Below are 26,614 nucleotides of genomic sequence, written 5' to 3' on the forward strand. Positions count from 1 at the left end.
GAAGTCGAGAGGGTTTGTTTTGTTAATCCCGATGAGAAGTCATCCCGTAGTCGGTTATCCAGCAGAAGACGACAACTGCTGACTTGTATTTACATTATTCCCCAACTGCTGAGAGAAAGACACTTAGATGGGTTGGACACACGTATACATGTCCCGAATAAAGGAGGCACTCCAGTTCACCCACACACTGTGAAGAGACAGTCCTGTACGTACACATTCATAAAGTTGAGACTTGATAAAGAAGAAAATGCACCCGTTGAAACCCTCTGAAGAATCAAACAAACAGCCTGACATAAAGCCCCCCCCCCCCCCCCCCGCTGGTGAAGAACCGTCCATTTCTGTCTAAGCTGAGGGCTCATCCACGCTCCACCCGCCACCCCTGTACACCTACACGTCACAATCTAAGAGCCGCCCCCAAGCATCTTGGCGATGGAGTTTTACAGAGACTGACGAACCAATTAGATGAGAGTTTCTCAGAGTAGAAGCTGTAAAAGTCTTTCTGAACAGAGTTCTTGCATTCAGCATTGGCAGTTGCAGCAGTGGTGTTGTCATTTGGCACATGTACATCACGGTGGTACAGCGCAAAACAAGACAAAAGGTACGCTTGTCAGAGGAGATCCATGAACATGGAACATCTTGGTAGTATCTAAATATTGGAAACAAAGGATGTCAAACCCTCAATTTCTTCAAAACTGACGACGTAAAATTCCAAAGTTCTGCTCCCGACAGCTCGTTTTGTCAGGCTGAGCTCCGACCCGAAAGAATGACCCATCGTGCCACAGTCCGTCAGTGTTGTGCAGGGACGCAGTGTTTGAGGGAAAAGCTTCTGGCTGCAGCATCAGATCGAGTGGTTTGGCAGTTCAGGGACTCGCAGCAGAGCACAAAGTGGTCACAGTGGCACATCCAGTTGTCCACAGGGAGCAAAGAGCCACGCCGCTTTTCTGTGCGGTTTCATTTCGTTTGTCAGCTGCAGAGCAGGAATGTAGCAGAAAGGAGGAGAGCGAGGGATGAGAAAGAGAGAGAGAGAGCTGCAGAGGAGTGAGGAGGGACCAAAGAGAGAGAGGATGGAGTTTGGTGCCATCCGTGGTGTTGTGGTGGTCCCTCGCTGTCAGTTCAGCAAGGGCAGTAGGTGGGAGGAGGCTGTCGTCGGGTGATGCACACAATCAGTTTTTCTGCAAGAGAGGAGGTGCAGGATTCGCTCATTGGACGCTGGACAGAAAGACTCGCACATTTAAAACGGAAGATTTACAAATAAAAACATTCATAAGTGGCTGCGGGCAAAAGAGTCACAACAGATAATCAACACAACAAAGTATACAGAGAGAAATCAACAGAGGTGACATCTCCACAGACACCTGAGGAGTGGGAGGGACTCCAGGTAATGGAAGCTTTGCTTCTAGAATTCAAGGCCATGCAGTGAACTGAGAGGAGCAGCCTGTGGGACACACATACCATGCGCTGACATGCAGTGTGACAGTGGGTGTGGCCTAACCATCATAAGAATCCAACAGAGGCAAAGAGGCCTGCCTCTCCCCAAACATCCCTCCCTGAGAGAGAGAGAGAGAGAGAGTGTGAGAGAGAGAGAGAGACATTCAGATAGGAAGAGGGTGAGGTGTGAACCTCCAAAAGTTGGAGACAACAAGGCAGAATAAAGACTTTGTGGGAAGACAGACGAGAGGTTATTAGAGGTTAGTTCAGTGTTACGTCGTCAGGCAGGGAAAAGAAAACACTGGTGTGAAATTGTGTGCACGACTGTTTCTGACTAGACGTGCGGCGACATGCCGTCTGTGGGTGTGAGAGCCAGTCGTTCACGCGGTAACGTTTACAGCTGGGAGTCTTCGCGCTCTACCACGCTGGACGTGAATGTTGAGCAACGCTTACTACCCGACTCCAGAGCCGTCACCAACGATCCACAGGACTTAAAGCGGAACTATTTCAGACGTGACGCTCGAATGAAGCAGCAAGGATTCGTTGAAGTATTTGTTCATCAAAAGCTTTTCTATCAATTTTGGGATTTCATTATAGTTAAAAACTTTTTTCTTTTTTGGGGGGGGGCTGGAAAAACATTAGAAATCAAAGCAAAATGTCCATCAAGATTTCCACAAGCCTGGTGTGATGCATTCAAATGTTTCTGCTATCTAACAGCCAAAGAAACGAGCTGATTCATCGAGTGTTTGCAGCTCTGGACGGTGTCACCTGGAACTGCCTGCTGACTCTCGTTGAACTTTCAGTTCAGCTAAAACTGACCAGGACCACATTCGTCTGACGTGATTCTGCATCATGCTTGAGGTGACTGGATGAGCCGTTCGCTGAGTACATGCTAGCTTGCTGAAGGCCCACATTACGTCCCTGAATCGTAACATCCCTCCAGAAATGAGCTGAACTCACTGCTAACATGCTACATGTCAGCGTTCCTCATCCTTCCTGGGGTGAACAAAGAGTTGAACACCTCCTTGGAAGCTACTGGACCATGCGCTGTTAGGCAGTTTGACTGCAGTCAACGTCACACCTGAAACACACCTGGTCGCTGAAACCCTCCGACGCAGCTACACTGACCGTGCTCACCACACAGGATGCGCCCCCCACTGCATCTCTTTAGCAGCAGGTGTATTTAGAAGGACACTGGTTTGAAAGGACACAATCTCCATGGAAAAGGTCTGGCATGTGCTGCAGGGTGCGCGGAACAAATGGAGCCAGTGAGGCTGCTCAAGACCCCACAACACAGCGCTGACGTTCCACAGCTGGCGCCTCCAGTGTGTTTCAGGCATGAGGGAATGCTGCCGCGAAAGCAACAGCACGCCACAGTGCAGAGCATGCAGATAAACGACCATGTCAGTACTCTCTTAATCTGCTAAATATCAAAGGGGTCTGTGTGTGTGTGTGTGTGTGTGTGTTCACCTGTACTGCATCTTTGTCAGCAGGCTCGAGTGTGTTGTCCAGAGTATTCCTTCTCCCTCTCTGGTCCAGTGTGGAGTAGGCGTCTGAAGAGGACAACGGTTCTTTAGATCAGCACTACGAGTGTGTCGGTAAAGAAAACATCTGACACACACGCTAAACCCCCACGACCCCGCCAAGTGTGACCCCGCCTGATTGTGTGAATGTGTTTCCTGCGTTCACACTTGCCTGGTCCCAAGTCGTTCATCGGAATCATTTCCCGTTCAGCTTTGCCCCCTGCATGCACGTGCGCGCACACACACACACACACACACACACACACACACACACACACACACACACACACACACACACACACACACACACACGCACACACCCCATTATTTCTCTGGAACAAGGGAATTTGAGTCTCCTTGGATTTGGCTACAGCAGGAGCATCAGCTGTGGTTTTAAAACAACACGTCTGATTCAAGCCAGCTCGTGCTGGCGATGAAGACCGTCGGATTCACTCGTTCCTCATCAGGGTTCTCTGACGTTCTCCAGTCTATCATATATTTCCTGTCACATAAAACAACTTTAACGCTGCACAACCACGGAGCTGATGTCAGTTATGTGGCGCGTACGTTCATAGATTGTGAGATGTTTTAGAAGTTTCTTTGTGCTCCCTGACCTTTGTCGATGAGAGGCAGAGTGCTGTCCTCATAGCCTCCGTTGGCCCGGGTGTTGTTGCTGGGGGGGTTTAGATTGACCATGAAGTCTGTCTTCTTCCAGCCGTCCTTCTCCAAAGTGCGCCGAAGCTCCTTGTAGCCCCAGACTGTCTGCAGCACCAGGCCTGCCCCGCGCACCTCCCTCTCAGAGCGATTGCTGGTGGTCCCAGAGGGCAAGGGGAGACACACAAAGGTCAAGAACTCTTCGCGATGGCACACCCACGTCCCCTCCCCGCTGCCAGCCCCTTACCCGTCCTTGTTGATAACCACCAGTCTCTCGATTCCCTGCGACGCCCTGAGTGTCTTAGCTGCCTCCAGACTGGAGCCCAGCACCTCTTGGAGTGTGCTCAATACCGACACCACCGTCTCCTCCGACAGCGCTCGCACCGGCTGACTCTGACCGCCACCAGGCAGGTTGGCCACCAGGTGAGGCACCGCGTGTTTACCTGAGAAAACACAAGAAGAGCAGTTCAACATGGAAACCCACTTCAGTTCTGTGTGCTGTGTTTCTGACACCCAGAGCTGCAAGTCTCACCTAGTAGATCTCGGTTGCGTGCATCAATGGCCAGGTTGCGGAGGGCTCCGGACATGGCTCGGACCACGCGGTCATTGCCATGTGCCAGCAGCTCCGTCATCATAGGTAGACCCTTCTCCTGGCGCAGCAAGGCACGGATGTATCGGCCATACTGAACACACATCCACAAACACACACCTTTTTGTTATCTAGAGAGTTTGAATATCATCTTTGATACATGTAAAAATGCAACACACATGCTGCCGTTGGTCTTTCCCTTCAGGTTCAAGCATTTTCACGAGAGAACAAAGTCAAAGAGGCTGAAATCCCAGGATACCTGAACGCTGCGTTCTCTCATGGAGCAGAAATACTTCAGTACATCTTTACTAGACTTGATGAATATTTGACAAGGCCTCCAACACACTTTAACGGTGTCTGTTTGACTTTTATCAGATTGCCACATTGTGAGAGTGACGCTTGTCAGCTTCCAGTTGGTGCAGTAAAATTAAGTCGTGTGAGTGTGGGTTCCTTACAGTCCAGCGACCAGCACACAGGTTCTGAACGGCTCCAGCTGAGGCTTCCAGCACAGTGGGGTTCTTGGACTCCTTTAGCAGCGAAGTGTAGACGCGGACCACCTCCGGCTGGTACAGGAGCTCATAGCCTGCAGGAGGGAAGGGTGGAGGAGAAGTCTGTGACCACAGCAGGACAAACGCACATGGCCGTTCAGTGCGACATCTTGTTGGGCTGATACCTTTAGCAGGAGTGGTCCTCTTTGGAATGTCTATTACATCTGCAGCCGCATCCTCATCTTTCCTGCCTGCAACCAAACATCAACATCACACATAAGAAAACACATGAACAGCAGTTTGGCTGTAGACCGACCTTAGCGAGCTACATCTGCAGTTAGTGAATCCAGTAAAGGTTAGCGAGACACCAAACCAGTTTCCACTCTGAGAAGACGTGCGTGTTAGGACAGTCCTCCAACCTGTTAGCTCAGCTACGCTATCATTACTACCGCTATGACGACAACAACAACAAGCAGAGAAAGCCAAGTGCAGTCATACAGAGGTAAAGCTCTTACCTTTGGAAAACCACTCATCTGTAGCACCGCCAGCCATAAGGGGAAGAGAAGAGGAGGAGACCAGAGGAAGGAGGGGTGAGGAGGGAGGAGAGACGTCAGGAAAAGGAGGTAGAGAAAGCATTTATGTGAGAGGAAAGCAGATTTAACTGAGGCACCCCGTTAACCCTCGCTTAGGCTGCTGCCCCCACACACAATCGGCAACATGACATGCCAGGTACGATGAAGGCTTAATGAAGCCAATCAGAGACCACACACACACACACACACACACACACACACACACACACACACACACACACACACACACACACACACACCCCCCTTTTAGGCTTCATACACATTTTGACCAATAAACTTTTCTCATGACTCCGCTGTCTCTGAAACGTCAGTTTACACATGAATAATAACCCAAAAACATTTAGCTATGCTGACATGCTACGTGGTTTGATAGGATATAAACATGTCAATACATGTTAACCACAAGAGATTCTTCTCCACTGAGCTTGAATGAATCTCATCTGTAGCTTTTATGAAGCAAATTTCAAGGACTTTTCCTTTCAAAAACTTTTCCAGGCCTGTGAATTTTGCAGCTGTATGACTTCAGGTTTTCCAAGATTATATGAACCCTGGTAAGTGGGTACTACGGTCTTAGCTAGGTAACTGATGCTGTGATGAATTAATACATTCTTGAACAACAAAAAGAGCGAGAACTGCAAATGCAGCTCACGGTGGTCTTCTGCTACCAAGCAGATATTCAGTGTGACATCAGCAGCAGCAGCTGGGACTACGTCTCATTGTTTAGAGGCGATATTTTGTTCGTTGTATCAGCTAATTTAATTCTGCCATTGTTGAAAAACCCACTGGCTCTGAAACGAAAAAAATGCACCTGACATTCAAATTGAACAATGTTTGTAGGAAAATTAGACAAAAATAAAGGTGCAGCTGCTCAACAGTAGACAGGGATGAGTAATTTGCACAAAACAAATCAATAGTCTCAGTGAAACACAAACAGAGCAGCTGGAGAGAGACGGGCTCCTCTCAGCGGGGAAATCGTTCACATTCTTGTGCAAGCAAGTGGTTTTGTTTGTGCAAGTGTGTGTGTGTGTGGGTGTGCGTGCGTGCGCGTTAGTATCCATTGGCTGGGAGACAATGACATCACTGCCAATGACCCGCTTACTGAGCAAATACAGTACATCTCCCCCCCTCCCCCTCACAGACCTTTGCTCTTGCGGGAGCTGAAGCAGCCGCCCTTCTGGCTTGACGGGGCAGGGCCATGGTTGACGGGCATAGCCTCTTGGTAGCGTTCACAGCCCGGGATTTCGCGATGCACGTGATAGGAGAGGTTTCTCAGCAGACACACACTGTTCTCTATCAACTACAACCGTGGAAATAAAGGGAAACAGGAGGAGAAGAGAGAGTTATTCACATGCTCAGGATTTGGTTCTCACGCACGCACGCACGCACGCACGCACGCACGCACGCACGCACGCACGCACGCACGCACGCACACACACGCACACACACACACACACACACACACACACACACACACACACACACACACACACACGAAACAGGTCTGGTTGACCTGAGTTCTACATACCTTATTATCAACATCTTTACAGTCAATCTGAGACTGGACGATGTACATGAGCGAATCCACCAATCCTGTGCACTCCCTCAGCTTCCTTCTGGCTTCACTTCGCTCTGAACTCACGTTTCTTTAGAGGAAAGGAAAGTTGGAGAGAAGGAGAAACAAGAACAAACCAAAACAGGTTAAACTGAGTCAATGGCTGGAGAAATTGATGAGGCAGAAAAGAGGTGAGAAGAGGGGATTGAAAGAGTCCAATTTGACTGACAACAAAAGGATTCCAGCACACGATGCTTGAACCCCCCCTCAAAGAGCGATTTGAAAGAAACTTGCGTTTAATGCACGGCTTCACAAATGGAACGATTGAGTTACAAATCTGAACTCATTTCTCCAAGGGGTGAAAGGAAAGGAACATGAAGGAGGCGTGTTTTCCCAGTGAGAAACACGCCTCCTCACACAATACCAGGACACAATCTGATCCACAGCAGGGGACTCGGCTTTAATGTCGGGAGTGCAGCAATGCAGGAAGTTGATTTACATGCAGCAAGCGCAGTCTGAGAGGTGTTAGCCTGACCTGTGCTAGCTGCTTCACTGCACACTCCAGTATGGATGGGAAAAGGATTCATCGGTGGATAAACCACTTTTCCTCACTGAATACCAAAAACAAACGGCCATAAATAAACAGCAGCTCTGCAGGCTCTGCTGGGGGTCACTGGTGACGCTTCACCCACCTGTGAGAGGTCCATCTTCTCCCTCACACAGGAGTCAGGTGAAGGTTGTGCTCAAGTGCTCTCCAGAATACCTGCACCTACAGCTTTATAAAAAGTTCATCCAAGCACCTGTTCGACCAGGTAGAGGAGAGGGATTTGATCCAGACACGGATCCTCCACAGCAGGTTTACGACCTTGTTTGAAGAGAAGATGATCAACTACTCACATTTCTAAGGAGGTCTGAGCTCTGGACTGAGTAATAAAAACAGTGCTGTCTTCATGCTACAGTCGTTCATTCAAGCTGCAGGCCATCAACATTCCCATTAAAGGGCTCCACACTCACAGGTGGTCCCATTGACAGGAGCAGCCCAGCCGGCGGTGACATAGGAGCAGCACGATCCCGCCTGCGGCAGCACAGCAATGATCTCACGCCATCAAAAGCACTGCAGCGTCTTTCCTCTATGCTGCTCAAATCTTTCACTCTCTATTTGTGGTGCTCACCGAGCAGGTGGAACTGGCAGGAAGTCCGACAAACGATTTTCAAACTAAAACACCTTGCCAAACTCAATCATATGATCTTTGATGTGGAGGAACACAAGGCAACCATTTAACTTCACTTTATCTGTAGGCTACAGACCAGAAAATAATCACAGCGGATAAAAAGGGAATACAAATATTTAACTTCAAGGCCTTTTTATTCATGATTGAAGCCATAAAATCACTAAAGAAAACGACTAAATCAGCACGTCAGGGAGACAAACTGCTTCTGCTCTGCTCCCAAAGGCGAGCAGTGCAGAGGGACCACAACTATGTCACAGTGTCCCACCGAGGCCGGCAGTGACAATGAAGCTGGCTACAGCAGAGAAAAAGGAGGCAGCTAGTGGGAAGTGAGCGCCGGCAAGAGGCTCCAAACCAGATCCCATCAATAATGACGCTCAGCTGAGCCAGTGAAAGAGAAACTCCTACTTCCAACAACAAGGGCGGAATCAGTGGCTTAAGTACGTCAGAATACTACAGTACAGGAGTTCACGGCGTTGCCTCTCCACAGGTTTACAGCCTCAATCACAAAAATCAGATAATTGAAATCAAACGATTCCTCTGTCTCGTGCTGAAGAGCGCTGCGTCTTGACCGTGCTTGTAGGTGCGCTCCAGCTCTGCTCTGAGGCCAGGATGGTTTCAGAGTAGGCTGGTCCTGAGAGGGAGGACGGAACGCCCGACGTGACGCGCCTGTGACGACGATGACAGAAAGCAACACTGATTTGACGTCTGGACTAAAATATCGTGCTGCGTGCTGCACCACAAAGCAATGCAGGAGCATTTGAACTGCGTCACAGCAGGAACAGCAAGGAGTCATGGAAACTGACTGAGTTTAATCACTGGAAATTTGCTCACAAAGTAAAATGTAAATGTTGGAAATACAGATAAACACCCACCATATTGTATTTATTGTGAGTGACAAGCACAAGCAGGTCGCACAAACGATGCATCGATGAAAACTGGTGTTCACCGTGTCAATTAACATCCATTAATTTACAAACTTCGATTCCAACCATGAAGGAAACACCGTCTTGTTTAGGATGAGCTGGAGTGATCAGACGCAGACGGACAGAGAGATTGTATCAGCTGGTGGTCGAGCTGCGTGGCCTTTTAGCGAGTGAGAGAGAGAGAGAGCAGCCCAGCAGTGGCTTCCCATGTTGATGATGCCTGACATTAAAAGCACATGGTGTTCTAAAAAAGTGGGGGGTCTGAGTGAACTTTGGAAGTTGTACGACAGTCGGAAGCAAACCCACCCGGAGCGACGCGTGAGCTGAAGCACCCAGCCGAGTACTCATCAGCACTTTGGTGGGAATAAAGTACCAGGTGTCACGACATTCCTGAGAAGCTCCAGTCAAATTTGAACCTTTCAGGAAGCTTACTGGAATCTAAACTCCTTCATTCCCACTTTCTAAACAGGCTTCTTCCATCAGTCTCTGTAAAACTGACACTCCATCTTCAACTTCGCACTGTCAAGACTGCGCCTGCCAAAGCCCAACTTCAGATATTCTCAAGCCCACAGTTATTCACACATACTTTAGTCGACCCACAAACGAACTGTGATGAACCGTGTGGACGCGGGGAATGCATAGATAACGCAGTCACAGGCGAGCAGACGCCGTTTACACAGCACAAGTCAATGCCCCACTGTCCCTCCCTCATTCACCTTCTCATCCTTTGCTTTCACCCTGAAATCTTGAACTGAACACTTTTCTCAGTAAAATGAGATGGTGGGCCTGCACGTGCCAGTGATCGGAGAGAATGCCTCAAGCTTTTACTGGGTTATTATTTCTGCAAAAGAAGGGGAATTATTTCAAGTATGTTTTAACTGCAGTTACTGAATTGTCAATCTCAGATCCCCTGATATAACAAGCCTCTGGCAGTAGAAGCCAGCAAATCAGGGTTTGCGCTCCAGCTTGTAGATATCCCAGCCAATTATTCCTCCTCGGCTTGTTGGTGCTTTTATTTTTGGCAGACTAGATTATAGTTACGTTGCTTTCACAGGTCTGGCTTTAAAAAAATAAATCAGTGAGACAGCTGCAGCTCATCCAGAACGCTGCAGCCAGAGTCCTCACCAGCACCAAGGAAGTAGGGCACAGGACACCAGTCCTCACCAGCACCAAGGAAGTCGAGCACAGGACACCGGTCCTCACCAGCACCAAGGAAGTAGGGCACAGGACACCGGTCCTCACCAGCACCAAGGAAGTAGGGCACAGGACACCGGTCCTCACCAGCACCAAGGAAGTAGGGCACAGGACACCAGTCCTCACCAGCACCAAGGAAATAGGGCACAGGACACCGGTCCTCACCAGCACCAAGGAAGTAGGGCACAGGACACCGGTCCTCACCAGCACCAAGGAAGTAGGGCACACGACACCAGTCCTCACCAGCACCAAGGAAGTAGGGCACAGGACACCGGTCCTCACCAGCACCAAGGAAGTAGGGCACAGGACACCGGTCCTCACCAGCACCAAAGAAGTAGGGCACAGGACACCGGTCCTCACCAGCACCAAGGAAGTAGGGCACAGGACACCAGTCCTCACCAGCACCAAGGAAGTAGGGCACAGGACACCAGTCCTCACCAGCACCAAGGAAGTAGGGCACAGGACACCAGTCCTCACCAGCACCAAGGAAGTAGGGCACAGGACACCAGTCCTCACCAGCACCAAGGAAGTAGGGCACAGGACACCGGTCCTCACCAGCACCAAGGAAGTAGGGCACAGGACACCGGTCCTCACCAGCACCAAGGAAGTAGGGCACAGGACACCGGTCCTCACCAGCACCAAAGAAGTAGGGCACAGGACACCGGTCCTCACCAGCACCAAGGAAGTAGGGCACAGGACACCAGTCCTCACCAGCACCAAGGAAGTAGGGCACAGGACACCAGTCCTCACCAGCACCAAGGAAGTAGGGCACAGGACACCAGTCCTCACCAGCACCAAGGAAGTAGGGCACAGGACACCAGTCCTCACCAGCACCAAGGAAGTAGGGCACAGGACACCGGTCCTCACCAGCACCAAGGAAGTAGGGCACAGGACACCGGTCCTCACCAGCACCAAGGAAGTAGGGCACAGGACACCGGTCCTCACCAGCACCAAGGAAGTAGGGCACAGGACACCGGTCCTCACCAGCACCAAGGAAGTAGGGCACAGGACACCGGTCCTCACCAGCACCAAGGAAGTAGGGCACAGGACACCGGTCCTCACCAGCACCAAGGAAGTAGGGCACAGGACACCGGTCCTCACCAGCACCAAGGAAGTAGGGCACACGACACCGGTCCTCACCAGCACCAAGGAAGTAGGGCACAGGACACCGGTCCTCACAGCTTCAGTGGATTGACTTGAGCAGAAATACCTGTCTGAGACAACCACACCCCTCAGATCCTCTGGGACGGGTTTACCAATTGTTGCCAGAACCAGTCTACAACTGGAACCGTGGATCCAAATCAACTTTGAAGTATCAGTATGCAGAGGGTTTGCAAGGTTGCCACTCAGCCACTGTGTTCCGGATCCTTCCACTGGGCACAAAAGCCTGCTGAACCTGTTCTGATCAACTTGGACTACAGGTACCGCAACACTGCCAGGCCTGTCGACGCGTCCCTATGCTTCTGCTCCCATGTTTGTCCAGACTGCCATTGTACCTCAGATGTGGTGCAGTGAGAAGGAACTCAATCAAATATGCAACGTCTTCCTGATGAAACAGAACTCCTGGTTCTTCCCTCAAGCCGACACTGAGATGGCGTTTCAGAACAGCTAGAAGTGGTTTGGAAGAAAATCTGAACGTCAGATTGAAGCTGACCTTTGGGACAACAGTCTTCACTTCAACCTCTCAGGCTAATAAGATTCTTACCCTGGTGACTTTTTCTTAATATTTCCCTGCACAAGCAATCCAGGCAGAGCCGGACAGTTTTTCTTTGCATTGGCAGATAAAAGTACCCCCCGACTTAGACAGGGATGGGGATCAGCTTCACTTGGTCATGGCCTGGATCGCTCGTGTCAGGCTCTTCCTTTCAGATGTGAGCTTCACAGTCGCCGCAGTCTCAAGTATTAGTACAAGTATTTGCTCCGTTTACTGCAGGTAACTACATGTTTGTTGGGCTTCGGTCACTTCAGGTGACCTTGGCTCAACAATATACCAGAACCCTTCCTGAAAAATCAGAGGGAGAGACAGATTCCTCGCTTTATTAAAGTGATGGTTTAATGAAGAGAGGAAATGACAAGCTGCCACTTTGGTTTCCATGGTGTCGCGTGGTCGCCTTCTGTTGTTCGCAGCGTTTCACAAACGGTTCTCGGGTTTGTATGCGACGGCCTTGTTCACTTTTGATTGGTTAACAATGTGTGTCACACATTAAAGACCCTCAGGCAGACACGTCGCCCACACAGATTAACAGCAGCCTCTGCGATTGGCTAAGAACATCGTCTCATACGGCCATTTTAATTTCAGCTTGATTAACCGTTCTGGTCCGACCCCTCCTATGAAGAGCAGCTGGTGTTTTTAATGGTTCACTCATCAATGCCCGTCTAAACACTGAAGGTTCATCATCCGGTTATGAATTTCAGATGCCTCCCATGTGTGATCATGAGGAGACTCACACTTCTGATACGCTCTCTAGTTGCCGCCAACACCCTCCCTCCCGTTCTGTACCTCAGGCAGCCTGCTGTGTTGGTGAGGGCCGTCTCCCACTCCAGGTGTCTGGGCTTGCAGTTCTCCTCCCCTCCTGTTCCTCCGTTGCTCCCTCGCTCCCAGCCTGAACGAGGCACCATCACTTCGTCAGAGAGGGCGTGCAGCGCGTGATCCACGATCTCCATTTTTACAGAGTCATGGGAGGACAGATTCCACAGTGTCCCTGGAACATCGCAGATGTTTAAATGCGCAATCAGGATGAATTATAAATCACACAACTTCGGTTTACAGTTGGCAGGTGCAGGTGGCAGTAGAGCTGGAAGGTGACACACACGGATCGTCATCACTCGCACGGCCAACCCAGAATGTGCCATTACAGGTATGACGTTTGATGTCGCCACCATGTGACAATGACAATTTCATCGGTGTTAAAATGAGTGCAGATGGTGGAAAGAAAGATGGGGTTGGCAGTCGTACACACAGAGTCGTTATATTCAACCATTTTTCTCCTTTTTGTTATTTGGTTTATTTATGCAATCAATCATGTTAATTGTCAATCGATCAAAATCCTCAATCAACAAAAACCTTGATTTCTAAACGCGCTACAACATTCCATCAGCCATTCAGTACTTGGTCCAGTACTCTCGTCACTTCGGAGCCGGCGTGTGCGTCTCACCTGTGATGGTGTCCGTGAGGTCTTGGTCGTGGGTCTTCCTCAGGAGCCTAATGAGAGCAGGCACTCCGTCACAGTTCTTGATGGCGATCTTGTTGTCTGCATCTTTGCCATACGAGATGTTCTTCAGTGCCCCACAGGCGGCGTAGTGGACCTACAACACGCACAGTAACGGCCGACTGTGACATCAATGACACACAATCACGGCTCTAGCTCGCGACATGGATCGAGCCTAGAAGGACAGCACGAGTCAGGAGCGACAGACATTCAACCGGTGTTGGCACAGCCGCTCACACACGCATCAGCCAATAAATGACCTGGCCACATTCCAACCTATTTTGTTACAGGAAGTACGGGTTTATAACAAAATGAGATGGAAAAAAAACCCTTATCTAGATCACATCATTGAAAGGTTATTGATTATCTGGAAAATTAATGATCAATTACCAGTTTAATTGTTACTGTACTGGCAGGTGATGTGAGGAAGCTCTCAGTGATTAAAGCGGTCCAGCAGTCTTGAGGCTAGCGCAACTTTGTCAGCTGTGGCAAACTTGTCTATCGAGAGTTTTGATGAGTCATCATGACGGAACACGGCATGCTGGTTCAATTAAATTCACCAGACCTCAAAAAACCTTTAGGGACGTGAATCTTCAGGCAGGTGGCCCCGCTTCAATAATAAAAAGGAGGTTTGATGCATCTTTTAAGGCTGAGAATCTCTTGGCTCGTTATCTTTTATTAGTCCAGCAAGTTGAAGTGACGTGCCAACTGGAAGGTTCGTCCATAAATCCTAGATTTACTGCATTGTTTCCTCTCTACAAGCAACAGCTCCACCCTCCCACACAACTTACAACAGCAGGCCAGGAGTAAAGTGATTTTAGGACAACGTCACAAATTACAGATGCCCCCTAAAGGCCTCATACACATTATAATTTACCCATGTTGCCTGAATGCCTCATCACCAGCGAGCGACTGATGTTCTCCCTGCTCTCGTTCTTCTTACTATATTCTTCATTACAGCAGATAAAGAACCTGCGGTGCTCGTAACCACACACTTGTGCAGAAAGAGCCACAGTTCTTTACATACATTTCAGACCTGCTTCATACTTTAGCTTAGCGGCGATCTTCTTCCTCTCCCCGTCTTCTTCTCCTGCTTGGTGTGTCTCATGTTTAGCGATCCTGCTGTCTCCTTGATGAATAACCGTCATGTTACAGGTCGTTTGTCATGCTGGGGGTGAGGCTCAGGCCACCGGTGGCTGCTGCGCACCAACCCAGCTAATGACTGTTTGTTTGTTGCAATGCAATAATTACAAACAGAGAAATAGAAGGCAGCAAGAAAATGGTTGCTTGTTTAGCGTCACAGATCCTCCGTGATAACACTGAGGTGGCGCTAGGTTGAGACAAGGAGCACGGATCAACGTTGGCCACAGACCGGTGCTAATCAGCTGGTTGTTGTGTTGTACTTATTACAGATTTGCTGTGTTACAATGAAGTTTGCCTTTTCCCCATTGGAGAGGGTCCCACACCAGCTGCGTCAGCAGCAGTGGCTGGTAAGGAGCAGAGTATGTTTGGTTTCTGTCACTGCTCCAACACAGTGAAATAACAATGACCAACCAAGGATACATTTTGCCCCGCCCACAATTATCGTTCATATATTAATTGAACCCCTCCCTATAATACGCACAAGGACGAAGGGAACTGGGGGGAGTTTGAGTGTTGAGGAGGATGCAGTCATTTCCTCGCCCAGCTCTCCAGTCAGCAAATCATCGGATACACACCAGACTTTCAACTTCGCTGACCGTGAACATGAAATTAAGATGCTTCTTTGCCTCGGCAGTGGAATGCAGGACGTGTTTTGTCTGGTAATGCTCATACAAACATCAGCAAAAGTTTGCCACAGCTTGTACTAAATGAAAGGGAATCATGGAGAAACCACAGAATGTTTCTGCCGTCACTATATTTGGAGCAAATGTTGACCTACAGGATTTGACCAAGAGCAGTCAAATACTGCATGTGCTGTTTAATACTGAATGAAAGGGGGTCAGGAATAGTCTTTGGTCTTAAGTTTACCCCATTTTTTACAGTACCCCCCCCCCCACCAATAAACTGACTTAGTGTTACGTAAGAACTACACTATATCCCTTAAATCTCAGTCTTTATCCCATCCCGTCCAATCCTAAACACAACTCAAGGGCACAGAGGACCACAGACCATGGGGAGGAACAGCAAACCAACCTCTTTGTTTGGGTTGTCAAGCATAGAGACCAGAGCTGGGATCCCTTTCAGACGACGAACCTCAGACTTCACCTGGAAAATAAAAAGGCTTGACATGAGCAATGACGTAGACAAGGACAAGTCCTGTCGGGGTGAGGACACAGCCCAGCAATCAGCGTTACTGTCACTTCATTTAAAATGCTAACTGAAGTAAACAACTCAGATCAAGTGCAGCTTTAACACCATAATCCCTTACTTTGTCATTCTTATAGGTGAGATGCTGCAGGTAGGCCGCTGCGTTGCTCCTGACAGGATCCAACCTGTAGTTGAGCATGGCGATGACTTCTGGCAGTTCTGGTTGACGCCAGCCACCAGGGCCCGGACCTTTTCTTAGAGTGCTGTCCAATGAAGCCATGCTTCCTCTTTCACCCTGCGCCAGTGGTGCTCCGCCCCCCCAATAGTACATGTCACCTGGTCCGCTCATATCCCCATCCAGAGTACCCTCGTAACTCCTGGGGGGGACCATTGTGATGCAAGAGCTTGAACAACCATGCGTCCACAGACTTCTAAAACCACGACAAGGAAAAAACAGAAAGCGTACCCAGTCCTGCGCGGGGGCCCATGGGGGAAGCCATGGTGGTTGCGGGGCACAGTGCTGTAGTGCATTGGATGTCCCATGCCATAGTCAGGCTCATCATAGCCCATGCTACGCTGATCATCCTCCAGACCATATGGCTCTGGGACAAACCTTGGGATGGAGGAGAGCTCCATAGCGCTTCCCATCCGCCCAACCTACACCAGGACAGAGGATTACAGTCAGAAAAGACAAAGACAACACTTACAGCCCAAACCCATGACAGAGATTGTTTAATTTACAATATTCAACAGATGCAGCCTAAAAGCCACTGGACCACAGAAACTTAAGAGTTCTGTAGCAAGGAGGGGAACCCTTCTTGAACCTACCTGCGGCTGAGCAGCATAGGGGTCGAGCTGGTTCCTGCTGGGGGCTCTATAGCTCGGATCCAGGGTTCTGTAACCATCTGGATGCGCTGGTCTGGACAGACAACAGACAGACAGAAAATTAAGACCAAAGATGATTTGATGAAGTTGTGAACTCAGTGCTCCATTTGGCACGCTCTGTTGTGATTTACCTGTAGCGATCATCCATGCGAGCGCCCCTGTTGAGGCTTGTGTAGGTCTCAGATGGGGGTCCTGTGCGGTAGTCGTCGTAGCCCCCAGGAGGTCCATAGTGGTAGTTGCGGGGCACAGTGTGAGTGGGGTAGTCCATGGGTACGCCTACTCCAGGTCCTTGCCTGTAGACCCGGTCCATGGGTGGAATGTAGGCACCCATACCAGTAACAGAACCGCCTCCATCCAAGGAAAGTGTGTCTGATACTGAGGGGATGACTGTGCGAGTGGTAGTGGTCTTCACTAATTTTTTTACCTGAAAGTGCAAAATAAGACAGCAGACAAGCTATAAACACTCACTGCTTATGCTGCAGGTCACTTTGCAAAGCTTTAAAAGTGCTCCAAGGGTCTGAGGCAGCAAGATATCTCATTGCCGCCATCACGGCGCTGTGCAGCGCTTGTGTACAACATTCTCATGTTACCGTGGTTTCGGTGCGGCGTGTGGTGCCATCATCATTGGTCTCCACAGAGACAACAGGTGGGGACTCCTGTGGTTCTTCTTCCACTGTGTACGTTTCCTGCACCATCTGACCAGGCTCCATCATGAACTACACAGATGTATCAGCAAAGTTCAGTGTAGAACTCACATCGCCATCGTCCCACAGTAGCGCCCCGAAGCTAGCACAGTTCAATACTAAACAGCAGGACTCGAGAGGGGAAGGCGCTTACGTGATGCGTCCCGTTGATGTAACCCTCGTTCAGTGTCAGCCTCTCTATGTCTGCATCACAAGGAATGCGGCCGTTCTGCAAGAAGACAGAAATTCACTAAGGGGGTTCTACACTCGCAGACAGCTTGGTATACAAGGAGAATGGGTATTGAATCCACACACCGAGACACACCCCTGACTTGGCAGCCATCCGCAATAAGGAACTACCAGTGCGCAGTTATGGCCAATGAGTGCAAAGTTTTACGTCTTACCATGCACAGAAAGCAGCAGCCAGTTCACTTTGATTCTGAGAAGCAGCACAGTTTAGACCATAAATGCAGCCGCTTCAGCTTTGTTATTTAGCTCCCATACTTGAATGGCATTGACCAAATCGCCACAAAACCCTTTGTCATTCAATACCTCAGAGTTATGTCATGTTTTATCTTCTAAAACTGCTCTAAGTGGAACAACGCCAAAGTGCTAAAACAAATCTAAGGACAAATTAAATCACGGCTGTGGGTGTGCGAAAATGTCAGAGCTGGAAAGTTGTATCAAAAATTTGCAATGTAAAAAATCCCTTTTATTTTGTAAAAAAAAAAATGTTTTTAAGTATAATTCAGGGGGTTTAGTGTCAGTTAACATGTGAGTATTTCATATTTGTATCAACACCTGGTCTAAATACTCATTTATCAAAAAACATGATCCTTGTTCTGTCCTTTTGCTTTATGCTGATGGAAAAAGCCAAAGAGGATCAACAGCAAATAAGAGAAGCGTACAAGTTCTAAAAGAATCAAACCCAATGCGCGTGTGATGAACACCTTCATGTGACTACAGCACATGGTTGTGAATCTGAGGCTTTAAAGATATTGCTTCCAATTAATGCACTTATTAACACGACGCCATGGCTGCTATTAAAAGCCGAGATGGAGCCACGTTACCGCTCCAGCGCTTGTCAAAGGCGGGGCGGGTGTAGTTTTCCCAGCAGGAGAGCTGCCAGGCTTCAGGTCAGGAATGGCTTCCCAATCAGTGGCAGCAGAGGTTCTAGCATCCACATTCAGGTTAGCAGATATTTTGTGCTGATTCTAAAACTTTTGGTGTTCATGTTTGTTGACAACAACTAGCTAAAGCAACCCCACCCCCCAGCAGCCCCTGTGTTGGTAGGCAACACCATAGCCTGCTACACTTCCTGGGTGCCCAGAAAAGCACATTCTAAAACTGATCTAAAACGTAACTAGTTCAAAATTTAAGTAAATAAAAAAGCTTTTTTTTTTAAGTCAAAAAACAACATACATTATTTGAAGGCATGTGGATCATATTTATAACTTTTATGTATATAAAAAAGGAATAAAACAGACTTTTTACAAATCAGTTCTTGCCATCAAACAGGGTATAGTTGTCCCTGTTTAAATCGAGTCTTTCCCTTAAAAATCAAAAGTAAAGATCAAATTTTGCATCTGTAGAACCGTGACAACCCTAAGGAACACTGACAATGACATCACATGAACTCAGATCAAATTACGTCAACCAACACACAGACATGGTGGCTGAATGGAGCACAATCCAATTAATAAACAAGCTTTGATGAAGAAAAGCATGGATCAAGGCAATTAGTGAGTGATGAAATGACCCACGGAAACATTCAAACAGAAAGAAGCTCCTCTCATGAGTGGACACCACCAGCATTGCCTACAGGCAGGTGATGGGTGTGGTGCACTTCCCGGGCCAGCCAGAGGGGGAGCTCCAGTATTTCTAGTACAGCCTGCTCAGCTTCACCTCCACAACCACAGAGGTAAGAGGGACACAGTTGGGCTGGAAGTGTTTACTGCTGATTCAGAGATGAGAGCTAGTTGTCTCACTGAGATGGAGGGAAAGTTCAATTCTGAATGTCAAAAACTGCTGAAAGCTGGAAACAGGGTTTGTAAGAAGCTCATGGACAACGTTCTGAGGTGCAACTGATGAGAAAGACGAGACGTACGTGGAGCCTGACGAGGCCTCTTTGGTAAAGAAGAAGCAGAGAGAATAGTAGAAAGTGCTGGGCAGACTAGCGTGTGGGAACCTGTCAGTTAAGACTGGGGTTGTGCTGTGCTGCCTGGAAGAGTGGCAGAGGCATGCCGGAGCCTTGGGCTATGTAAACACACACAGCTGAGATAAGAACCAGCAAAGGCTACATTTCTGTCCTGCTCTCACCCTCACACACACGGGCTACCTTTATTCTTATCAGCCACTAGAGTTACATGGGACTGTACAATGTTCTTCGAATTAATACACAACAGGAACAAATGAAACAGAGAAAGCGAAAGAGCCTGGTTGTTGTCTGTTTCAAAGTTTGTCCCCAAGGCAAGGAATGTGTGTGTGTGTGTGTGTGTGTGTGTGTGTGTGTGTGTGTGTGTCTGAGGGAGATCTTCAGTCTGAAGCAGTAACTGACTTAAGCGTGATCCACAGGGTGTCTCATCATGTGTGGATGTGAAATGTCAAACTGGACATGCAAACACCAACAGACAAACACGATGGGTGACACTGTTAGGCTGGACTGGGGAAGGGACGTGATGATGAGAGGGGTTTCATTATGAATGGACGGTAACTGATGAACCACTGGAGGATGGAAAGAATGCGTGAAAAGTTGCAAGATGCAACAGAGGGTGTAAATTACCTCCTCAGGACGGCTACTCTAGAAGAACTTCATTCAGTTGGACTCAGCGCTGAACTCGTTTATAGAGGCCTCACCTTTGGCCGTCAAAACACAAATCAAGAGCCCTGCCTGATTAAAACCCACGAGGAGGTATTTTTCTCCCAGATTTCATCCAGGTTCTGCTGCCATGAAGCCAGGCCACACAAACAGAAGGTGGGTGACCATGAGGGTGATGATGGATCTTTACTCGGATCGAGGCGAGTCCGAGGGGATTTTTGATGGAAAACGTGCAGGACGGTGGAAAGAGGGGCAAGGCTTGCTTCGTGTTACCTGCATGTTGGGGAGGGGGCGGGGCAAGGTGCCGGCGCATGACCTCCGCTCCTCCTCCAGAGCTCGGCTCAGCATCTCAAACTGCCTCTCCTGCTCCCGCACCGAGGCCAGCAGGGAGGCTGTACTCGCACACTGCTCCATTCACACACTGAGAGCAGAGCACAGGACAGGACAGGGTCAGCACCAGAGATCCCACCACCAGCAGGACTGAATCAAAGAACCAAGACACAACAAGGCTGAATCACCCAAGTGTACAGGTAGAAAGGCAGGTGACAGAGGTGAGTGGTGGTGGCACAAGGAAATGAGGACCCCCTGTAGAGGTGAAACTGGGACGTAGATGCGAGTAGAGCTGGAGCACAGAAGTGGAGAGCAGAAACAGGAGGTGCAGAGAGAGCTGGAGAATTAATTTACAGAAGTGATGGAGCTCAGACTCAAGGTGGGATGAGCACCAGCTGCAAAGAGATGGAGAAGAACCAGACACTTCTTCGGTGTGTCTTCTTCACCTTCTGCTCCGCAGCGTTAAAAATAGTGAGTGAGATGCATGATTACAGTGTTTTTAGACGCAGCATGTGAAGCTTGTTAGCACTTCTCTCCTAAAGATGCAGAGAACGTGAGAAGGGAAGAGGGAGGAGAGCACAAGAGTGAGAGTAACTCAGTGTTAGACCATCATGGCACAGGGTTTGAAAAGCCAGAGGCGTTTGAGTTCAGAGTGTTAGTGACGGTGGAGGTGATGGCATTCTTTTGTGTTGGAGTGTTACTTCAACCATTACAGGAGCTTCAAACTTTGAATTATTGTGGCACCTAAGATCAACAAAAAGTACGAGTTTTAAAACAAATTCAGAAGGCAGTCAACTATAAACTGGGACCTCTGGATAGCAGATGGGACTTTTGATTACCACCTCAGAGCGAATGACGCACTGATCGGACGCATGACAACCAGCAGCTTTCCACTTGACGCAGGGGGATGAGGGCAGTTCTGCCAATATGGAGGTCTAGACTGAAGTACGGTCACGAGACCAACTGTCTCTTCACTCAGCGACAGAGTAATGGCTTACTTATAAGGTTAGTTTGATTTACAACCAGGCAACATCCGTTTGTCCGTGTCTCTTCATGGCAATCAAAGAATTTGAAACACAAAAGCGCAAAATCAAAACAACACAGGTTTATTTGAACGGTCAAACCAGCCTCTAGACAGCAAAGTGAAGCCTTAACACACATTAGTGAGACATGGCGACGGTCAGCTCCTCAGAAATGAGAGTGACAGCTTCCTCAGCAGGGACACTGGGGAGGGAGGAGTGAGGAGAAGATTACTTCAGCACTCTGTCTCGTACCGGGGTGACACAAGCATGGCTCATCTCCAAACCAGGGCAAAAACCATTTTCAACTTCAAAGTCCACTGAGTCATGTAGAGTAAATCTGCACACACACACACACACACACGCACGCGCACACACACACACACACACACACACACACACCAGGCTGGCTGAACAAAGAGTAGTGTATTAAGTTTGGGTGTGCGCGAATATCAGCATGAGTGTGAGTGACTGTGCTGGAGCGACAGATACGAAAGGTGACTGGTACTCCAGTTCTGGAAATACTGCAGCACTCTTACTTTCAAGAAGTGTGAAGAAAGAAAAACAAAAACCCACACATCTGTGGACAGAACCACATGAGATGCACAAAAACACACATCCACCATTGTCGTACATTCCAGAGTGAGATTTAGCGTGTCATATCCTGCCTCAGCTGTTGGAAGCGAGCCTAATAAGGGAGCCCTTTACTCTTCCATTGTGCCTCACTCACATTACCAGTTTTGTTCTCACCAAACACTCCTCTCATGAAAAGACAAACTGAGCTCCCTCTCCTCTCTGACCCATCAAGGGAAACAAACATACAGAGCAAAGGGAGGAAGTCCAGATGAAAACGTTCACAAACTGAAAGGAGATCAACTTTCTTGGTGGGTATGTTAATATCAAGCTGCTGTCTTTAATTCTCCCTCAAGGGTCAATCTGAGGAAACTCTATTGACAAGCAAGCACATGCCTAACAGTCATTCATCACACACACACACACACACACACACACACACACACACACACACACACACACACACACACACACACGTTAAAGTCTTTACAAATATAACAAGGTGAGAAAATCGTTCAAACACACACCAATTAATGGCCATCACCAGTGTCACCGGTCAACTCTGACACACTCCTGCTGTCAACAGCACACCTCAACTCTCACGAGCTGCTCAGCATGACTACAAAGCCGATGCACGGTTCGAACGCCAAGACTGTACCTTCCTTCAGGTGAGGACCGCTACCTGCAGATTCAGGGGCCTCGGGAGTCGACCTGCACATCGCTACACTTGCATGATGGTTGGAGGCACCAAGAGTTCAACTTGGTGATGAGGAGGAGGACAAAACCACACAAGCTGCTCCGCTAACATTTCTGTGGCCATGAGAAGTTGCTTGTGAGAGCTTTAAGTGGCTTTAGCCACTTAATGTCTGGGCATTAGTCACTCCATTAGAGGGAGGCCATCAGCGGCAGGACTCATTCACATCTGCTAATGGGATAGTCCTGGAATTACACTGCTAAGCCTCTTACCACTCAGCCAACACACAACCTGAGATGTGCACACAGCGTTGATGTCTGCACTGGAAACTTTTGAAAACACAAACTTGTAAATGTCGGTTCAGTTGAATCCGCTGGTGCTCACTGAGGACTCTGACTGCAGTCGTCCCTGACTATCGTATGCTATCATTGCCATTCCAGCAACGTTACCACTGGTGGTTGTGGAAATCTGACATGCATTCTATTCCAGTCCACCCCCACACACACACACACACACACACACACACACAGCTGAGGTGAAGCTATGGTAAAATGCTGTTGTGGCTTGGCCAAGTGCTCCGCTGACTCAGCCTCATCTGAATTGTCACACAGAGATTTGGCCTCAGTGCGTTTTGCGCGTTAGCCTTGGCTCATATCCAGCCACTACCGCCTTTGCCATCCTGACTTGGACCCATGAACCCCCCCCCCCCCCCAACCCATGTGGCCTATAGTGCAGCAGCTCATGCACACATGCCTACCCACACAGACTTTTCCAGGGACCTCTGCAAGGCCAGCTGTCTCATCTACAGGACGCCAAATCACTATTCTTAGAGAGGAAGGAAGCTCAGGCAACTCGATTTCTGCTCGCAAAGAGACACAACTTACCAACCAGAACAATCTGAGCCGCTCCCAAACATCAGAACCGCACTCAGTATCAACATCCCACAGATGGAGAACAACCTGTCTCAAGTTGGTGGGTGGAATATTTTATCAAATAAGACAGCAGAATTTGTTTAGGGATCAAGAACATTGCAGTTCCAAATATAAAGAGCAACAAAAAATAAAGAGCCTCAAAGCCACAGATCTAAATGACTGGAGTAGGAATGGGAATGGAGAGCTGTTCCAAAACCTCCATCCACTGGGACCATACATGGTCCGTAGCTCATACACTGATTTTTATCAGAACCAGACTGTTTTCAGGACAGTTGCACCGTACGACACAATGACCCCAAACTCCTGCGTCTCCGATGCCAGGGTGCAGTGGTTGAAATGACAAAAGAATCCAACTTAGAAAAAGATGTGCTCAAACATCTTCTTATGCAGCAGGACCAGTAGAGCCTCAGCACCAGCAGCACCATATACTGGGCCCAAGATGAACCAGTACAACTGCTCCTTCCCAGCTGAGCAGCGAGTCCAGTAACAGGAGCAGCACCCAGGGAGGCCTGGCAGACGTTTCTCACTGGCCAAGAAATCCCACATGAAAGCAAATCATTTCTTAGCTCAGCCGGAACCTGAGATTCTTTTCCACACCAAAAAGATCAGAAATCTAAAAGGGAATCGATCAGAAGTGGGCTACCACGCAGACCCCAGTCCCAGCGCCACGGTTGGTTCAGGCTTCATATTCAAAGACAACGTCACAGCTTTTTGATGAGAGTCGGCGCTGATTTGACCTTCAGACATGAACCATCATTATCTCAGCCAGCGTGCCGCCAGGAGAACCTGTGACCTCTGACAGGCGAGGTTTCAGTGCTCCATCGCGTGAGCTACACGGGCGTAGAGACACGCCAGAGACTGATCACTCAAGTTTTTTCTGTAACGATGAATTCAAATAAAATAAATAATGGATAGGCTCCACCCCGCTTGGATTTCCCAATACACTTGTTTTTAACAGATAAGATCAACAACACTGAATGTCAGCATTTGGCAAATGAGTTGTAAAATATCAGATGTAAGAGAGAATCGGCCATCACGCGTCCCCGCTGGACATCAGTGTCCCCGCAGCCACACTGGGACAGCAGTAGTAGCTGTAGTACTAGTACTTACTAAAGGTCGATCATCTGCAGTAAAGTCCAACCACCACTTGAATGAAATGCTGCTGTGGCGGCAACAAAACTAAGAACTGAGTCCACACCTCATCCTGACGGCAGGCCTGACACAGAGAGCAGCCGAGCGCTCGCCGTTCAAATATAAACACAGACTGCAGGTGTAACCGTTGAGACGCAGAGAGAGGAGGAATAAATGGAGGGGGGAGGAGCAAATATCAGAATACCCAGGCTTCTGTGTGTCAGAGGGCCACACCCATGGTTTCTGAAAGCCCTTCATTACAGAAGTTCACAAATGATAGCCCTGGTTAAAACGACTGGCTCAGCAGCAAGACTTCAGGCCTGGCAGACTGCAGGCCACGAACAGATTCGAGGCAGCAGAAGAAACTTTGCATGTTTCCCCCTTCAGTTACACGTCTAGCAGAGGGGACATTTCTGAGAAAACTGCTTGTCCCAACTTGTCCGTAATCTCCTTCATCTCTGTCCCAGCAGGTACATTCAGACATGCCCGGGGGAGTTTGGAGGAGAATGCCCGGCATGTCGTATTTCAGTGAAACCGACTCATCAGCTGATTTATCAGGTTCAACTCTGCCCTGCTTCTGACCTGCAGGGGGATCCGGGAGTGTGAGCTTCCCGGTCAGGAGCTGTAAGCCGAGAGGCTGCCTGTGTTTCAAGCTTCTCCACCACAGACTGAATAATGTAAGAAGAAGCGCGTTTACCACACCCGCACCTCCAGACCCACTCAACAGGTTCTCGTCTCCGGCTCTGCCTCCCATTCTTGAAGCCTCTACCTGGCGGACCACATCGACGCGCGCGCGCACACACACACACGCGCGCGGGGGGGGGGGTGTTATACTATATTCCTGATGATAAGTAAACCGATGCTGGACTTTGACTTCTAAGGTTTGACCGCGCACTTCCGTGTTCCCTCACCTGTCCTCAACGCCCAGCTCGGGGAAATCTGGCGATAGAAACTGGTTGAACGTAGCTGTTTCGAGGCGTGAGGCACCCAGCAGGAGCAGCCGCAGCCTTCGGGGTTTTAATGCTGTCGCGTTGAAATTGTGCGTCCCAGACGACCGCAGCTGAACATCCCGCTGCTGCAGACCCACTAGCGGGGGAGCAGGGCGACCTGACGGCCAAACTGTCGTGATTTCAGTCACTTTCCACCGCTCATACACGGTCTGTCACACAACATGAGCCACTCAGCACGGAAACCAGCAGACAGGAGAGAAGCTGGCTACAGACCCTGTGCTGCTGTAGCTACCGAGCTAGCGTGGCGTTTCGAGGAAATCCAACTCACAACCCCTCGTTCGTGTTCCCCTCTGCTGAAAGCCAAATCCAGTTAATCAAACCGGGCTCACGATGGCGAGAGACAAGCCACGGCCGAGTCCGGGAGCTGCTGAGCTTGTTTTTCACAGTCCGTCCGTGTTAGCAGGGTGGCCTCAGGCCTAGCCTAGCCTAGCCGAGCCGAGCCGACTGCCGCTGCACCGAGACGGTCCAAATGCCGAGAATAAGAACAACAGAGCTGATCAGAGGCAGTAAACCCACCGCAAGGTGGTCCAACAACCACACGGAGCCGGTACCTGTCGACCGTCCACGGCAGGACGAGAATTCGGGGGGAAGACGAGGAAAACACCCACCTCTGCGGTCTCCTGTCCGCGTCTCCCACGGCTTGTTGTTCACTTGTCTCTGCTCTTCCTGTACGGGGGGGCACCAGCACACGGGGGCTCAGGTGGGCACACAAGCACCAATATCACGGTCACATAATCAGCAATTTATCAGTACTTATAGATATAAATTTTTGCTGGATTAACAGATTGAACCGCGATGGCTGTGATTTATATGGTTGATTAAAAAAATCCGTAAGTGACTGATAAATGTTTAATACTGTTTGCGT

At 49.1% G+C, this 26,614-nt stretch overlaps 1 protein-coding gene across 6 annotated transcripts; it reads right to left on the reverse strand.

Moving 5' to 3' along the window:
- Positions 1 to 300: 300 nt before the first annotated feature.
- ctnnd1 (catenin (cadherin-associated protein), delta 1) lies at positions 301 to 26,614 on the reverse strand. 6 transcript variants are annotated; one of them, XM_086210394.1, is made up of 23 exons: positions 26,358 to 26,614; positions 20,334 to 20,481; positions 17,397 to 17,471; positions 17,150 to 17,275; positions 16,691 to 16,983; positions 16,503 to 16,593; positions 16,141 to 16,331; positions 15,796 to 16,051; positions 15,561 to 15,632; positions 13,332 to 13,482; positions 12,677 to 12,878; positions 6,801 to 6,918; positions 6,416 to 6,572; positions 5,198 to 5,215; positions 4,868 to 4,933; positions 4,650 to 4,777; positions 4,138 to 4,288; positions 3,853 to 4,048; positions 3,566 to 3,759; positions 3,124 to 3,171; positions 2,899 to 2,981; positions 1,493 to 1,547; positions 301 to 1,172 (listed from the first exon to the last, which is right to left on the reverse strand). In XM_086210394.1, the coding sequence occupies exons 2-23, from the start codon at positions 20,472 to 20,474 to the stop codon at positions 1,114 to 1,116; spliced, it is 2,871 nt and encodes a 956-aa protein (XP_086066520.1). In that variant the 5' UTR covers positions 20,475 to 20,481; positions 26,358 to 26,614; the 3' UTR covers positions 301 to 1,113. The 6 variants fall into 6 exon arrangements, with proteins under 6 accessions (XP_086066520.1, XP_086066524.1, XP_086066521.1 ...); XM_086210398.1 differs by lacking the exon at positions 20,334 to 20,481 and having other exon boundaries at positions 26,358 to 26,608; XM_086210395.1 differs by lacking the exon at positions 5,198 to 5,215 and having other exon boundaries at positions 26,358 to 26,428.

This window comes from Aulostomus chinensis, chromosome 8, assembly GCF_037954235.1.
Source record: "Aulostomus chinensis isolate RoL2024-O1b breed Wild chromosome 8, RoL_Achi_v1.0, whole genome shotgun sequence".
In the NCBI taxonomy this organism is placed as follows: domain Eukaryota; kingdom Metazoa; phylum Chordata; class Actinopteri; order Syngnathiformes; family Aulostomidae; genus Aulostomus; species Aulostomus chinensis.

What these genes read in the sequence shown, in the direction of transcription:
- ctnnd1 (XM_086210394.1), bottom strand. Translation starts at nt 20,474, where the DNA reads ATGGAGCAGTGTGCGAGTACAGCCTCCCTGCTGGCCTCGGTGCGGGAG. An exon ending in CACGCCGCACCGAAACCACG is followed by an intron (nt 16,984 to 17,149) that starts GTAACATGAGAA and finishes TTGCACTTTCAG; the next exon opens with GTAAAAAAATTAGTGAAGAC. An exon ending in CCTATGCTGCTCAGCCGCAG is followed by an intron (nt 16,332 to 16,502) that starts GTAGGTTCAAGA and finishes GTCCTGGTGTAG; the next exon opens with GTTGGGCGGATGGGAAGCGC.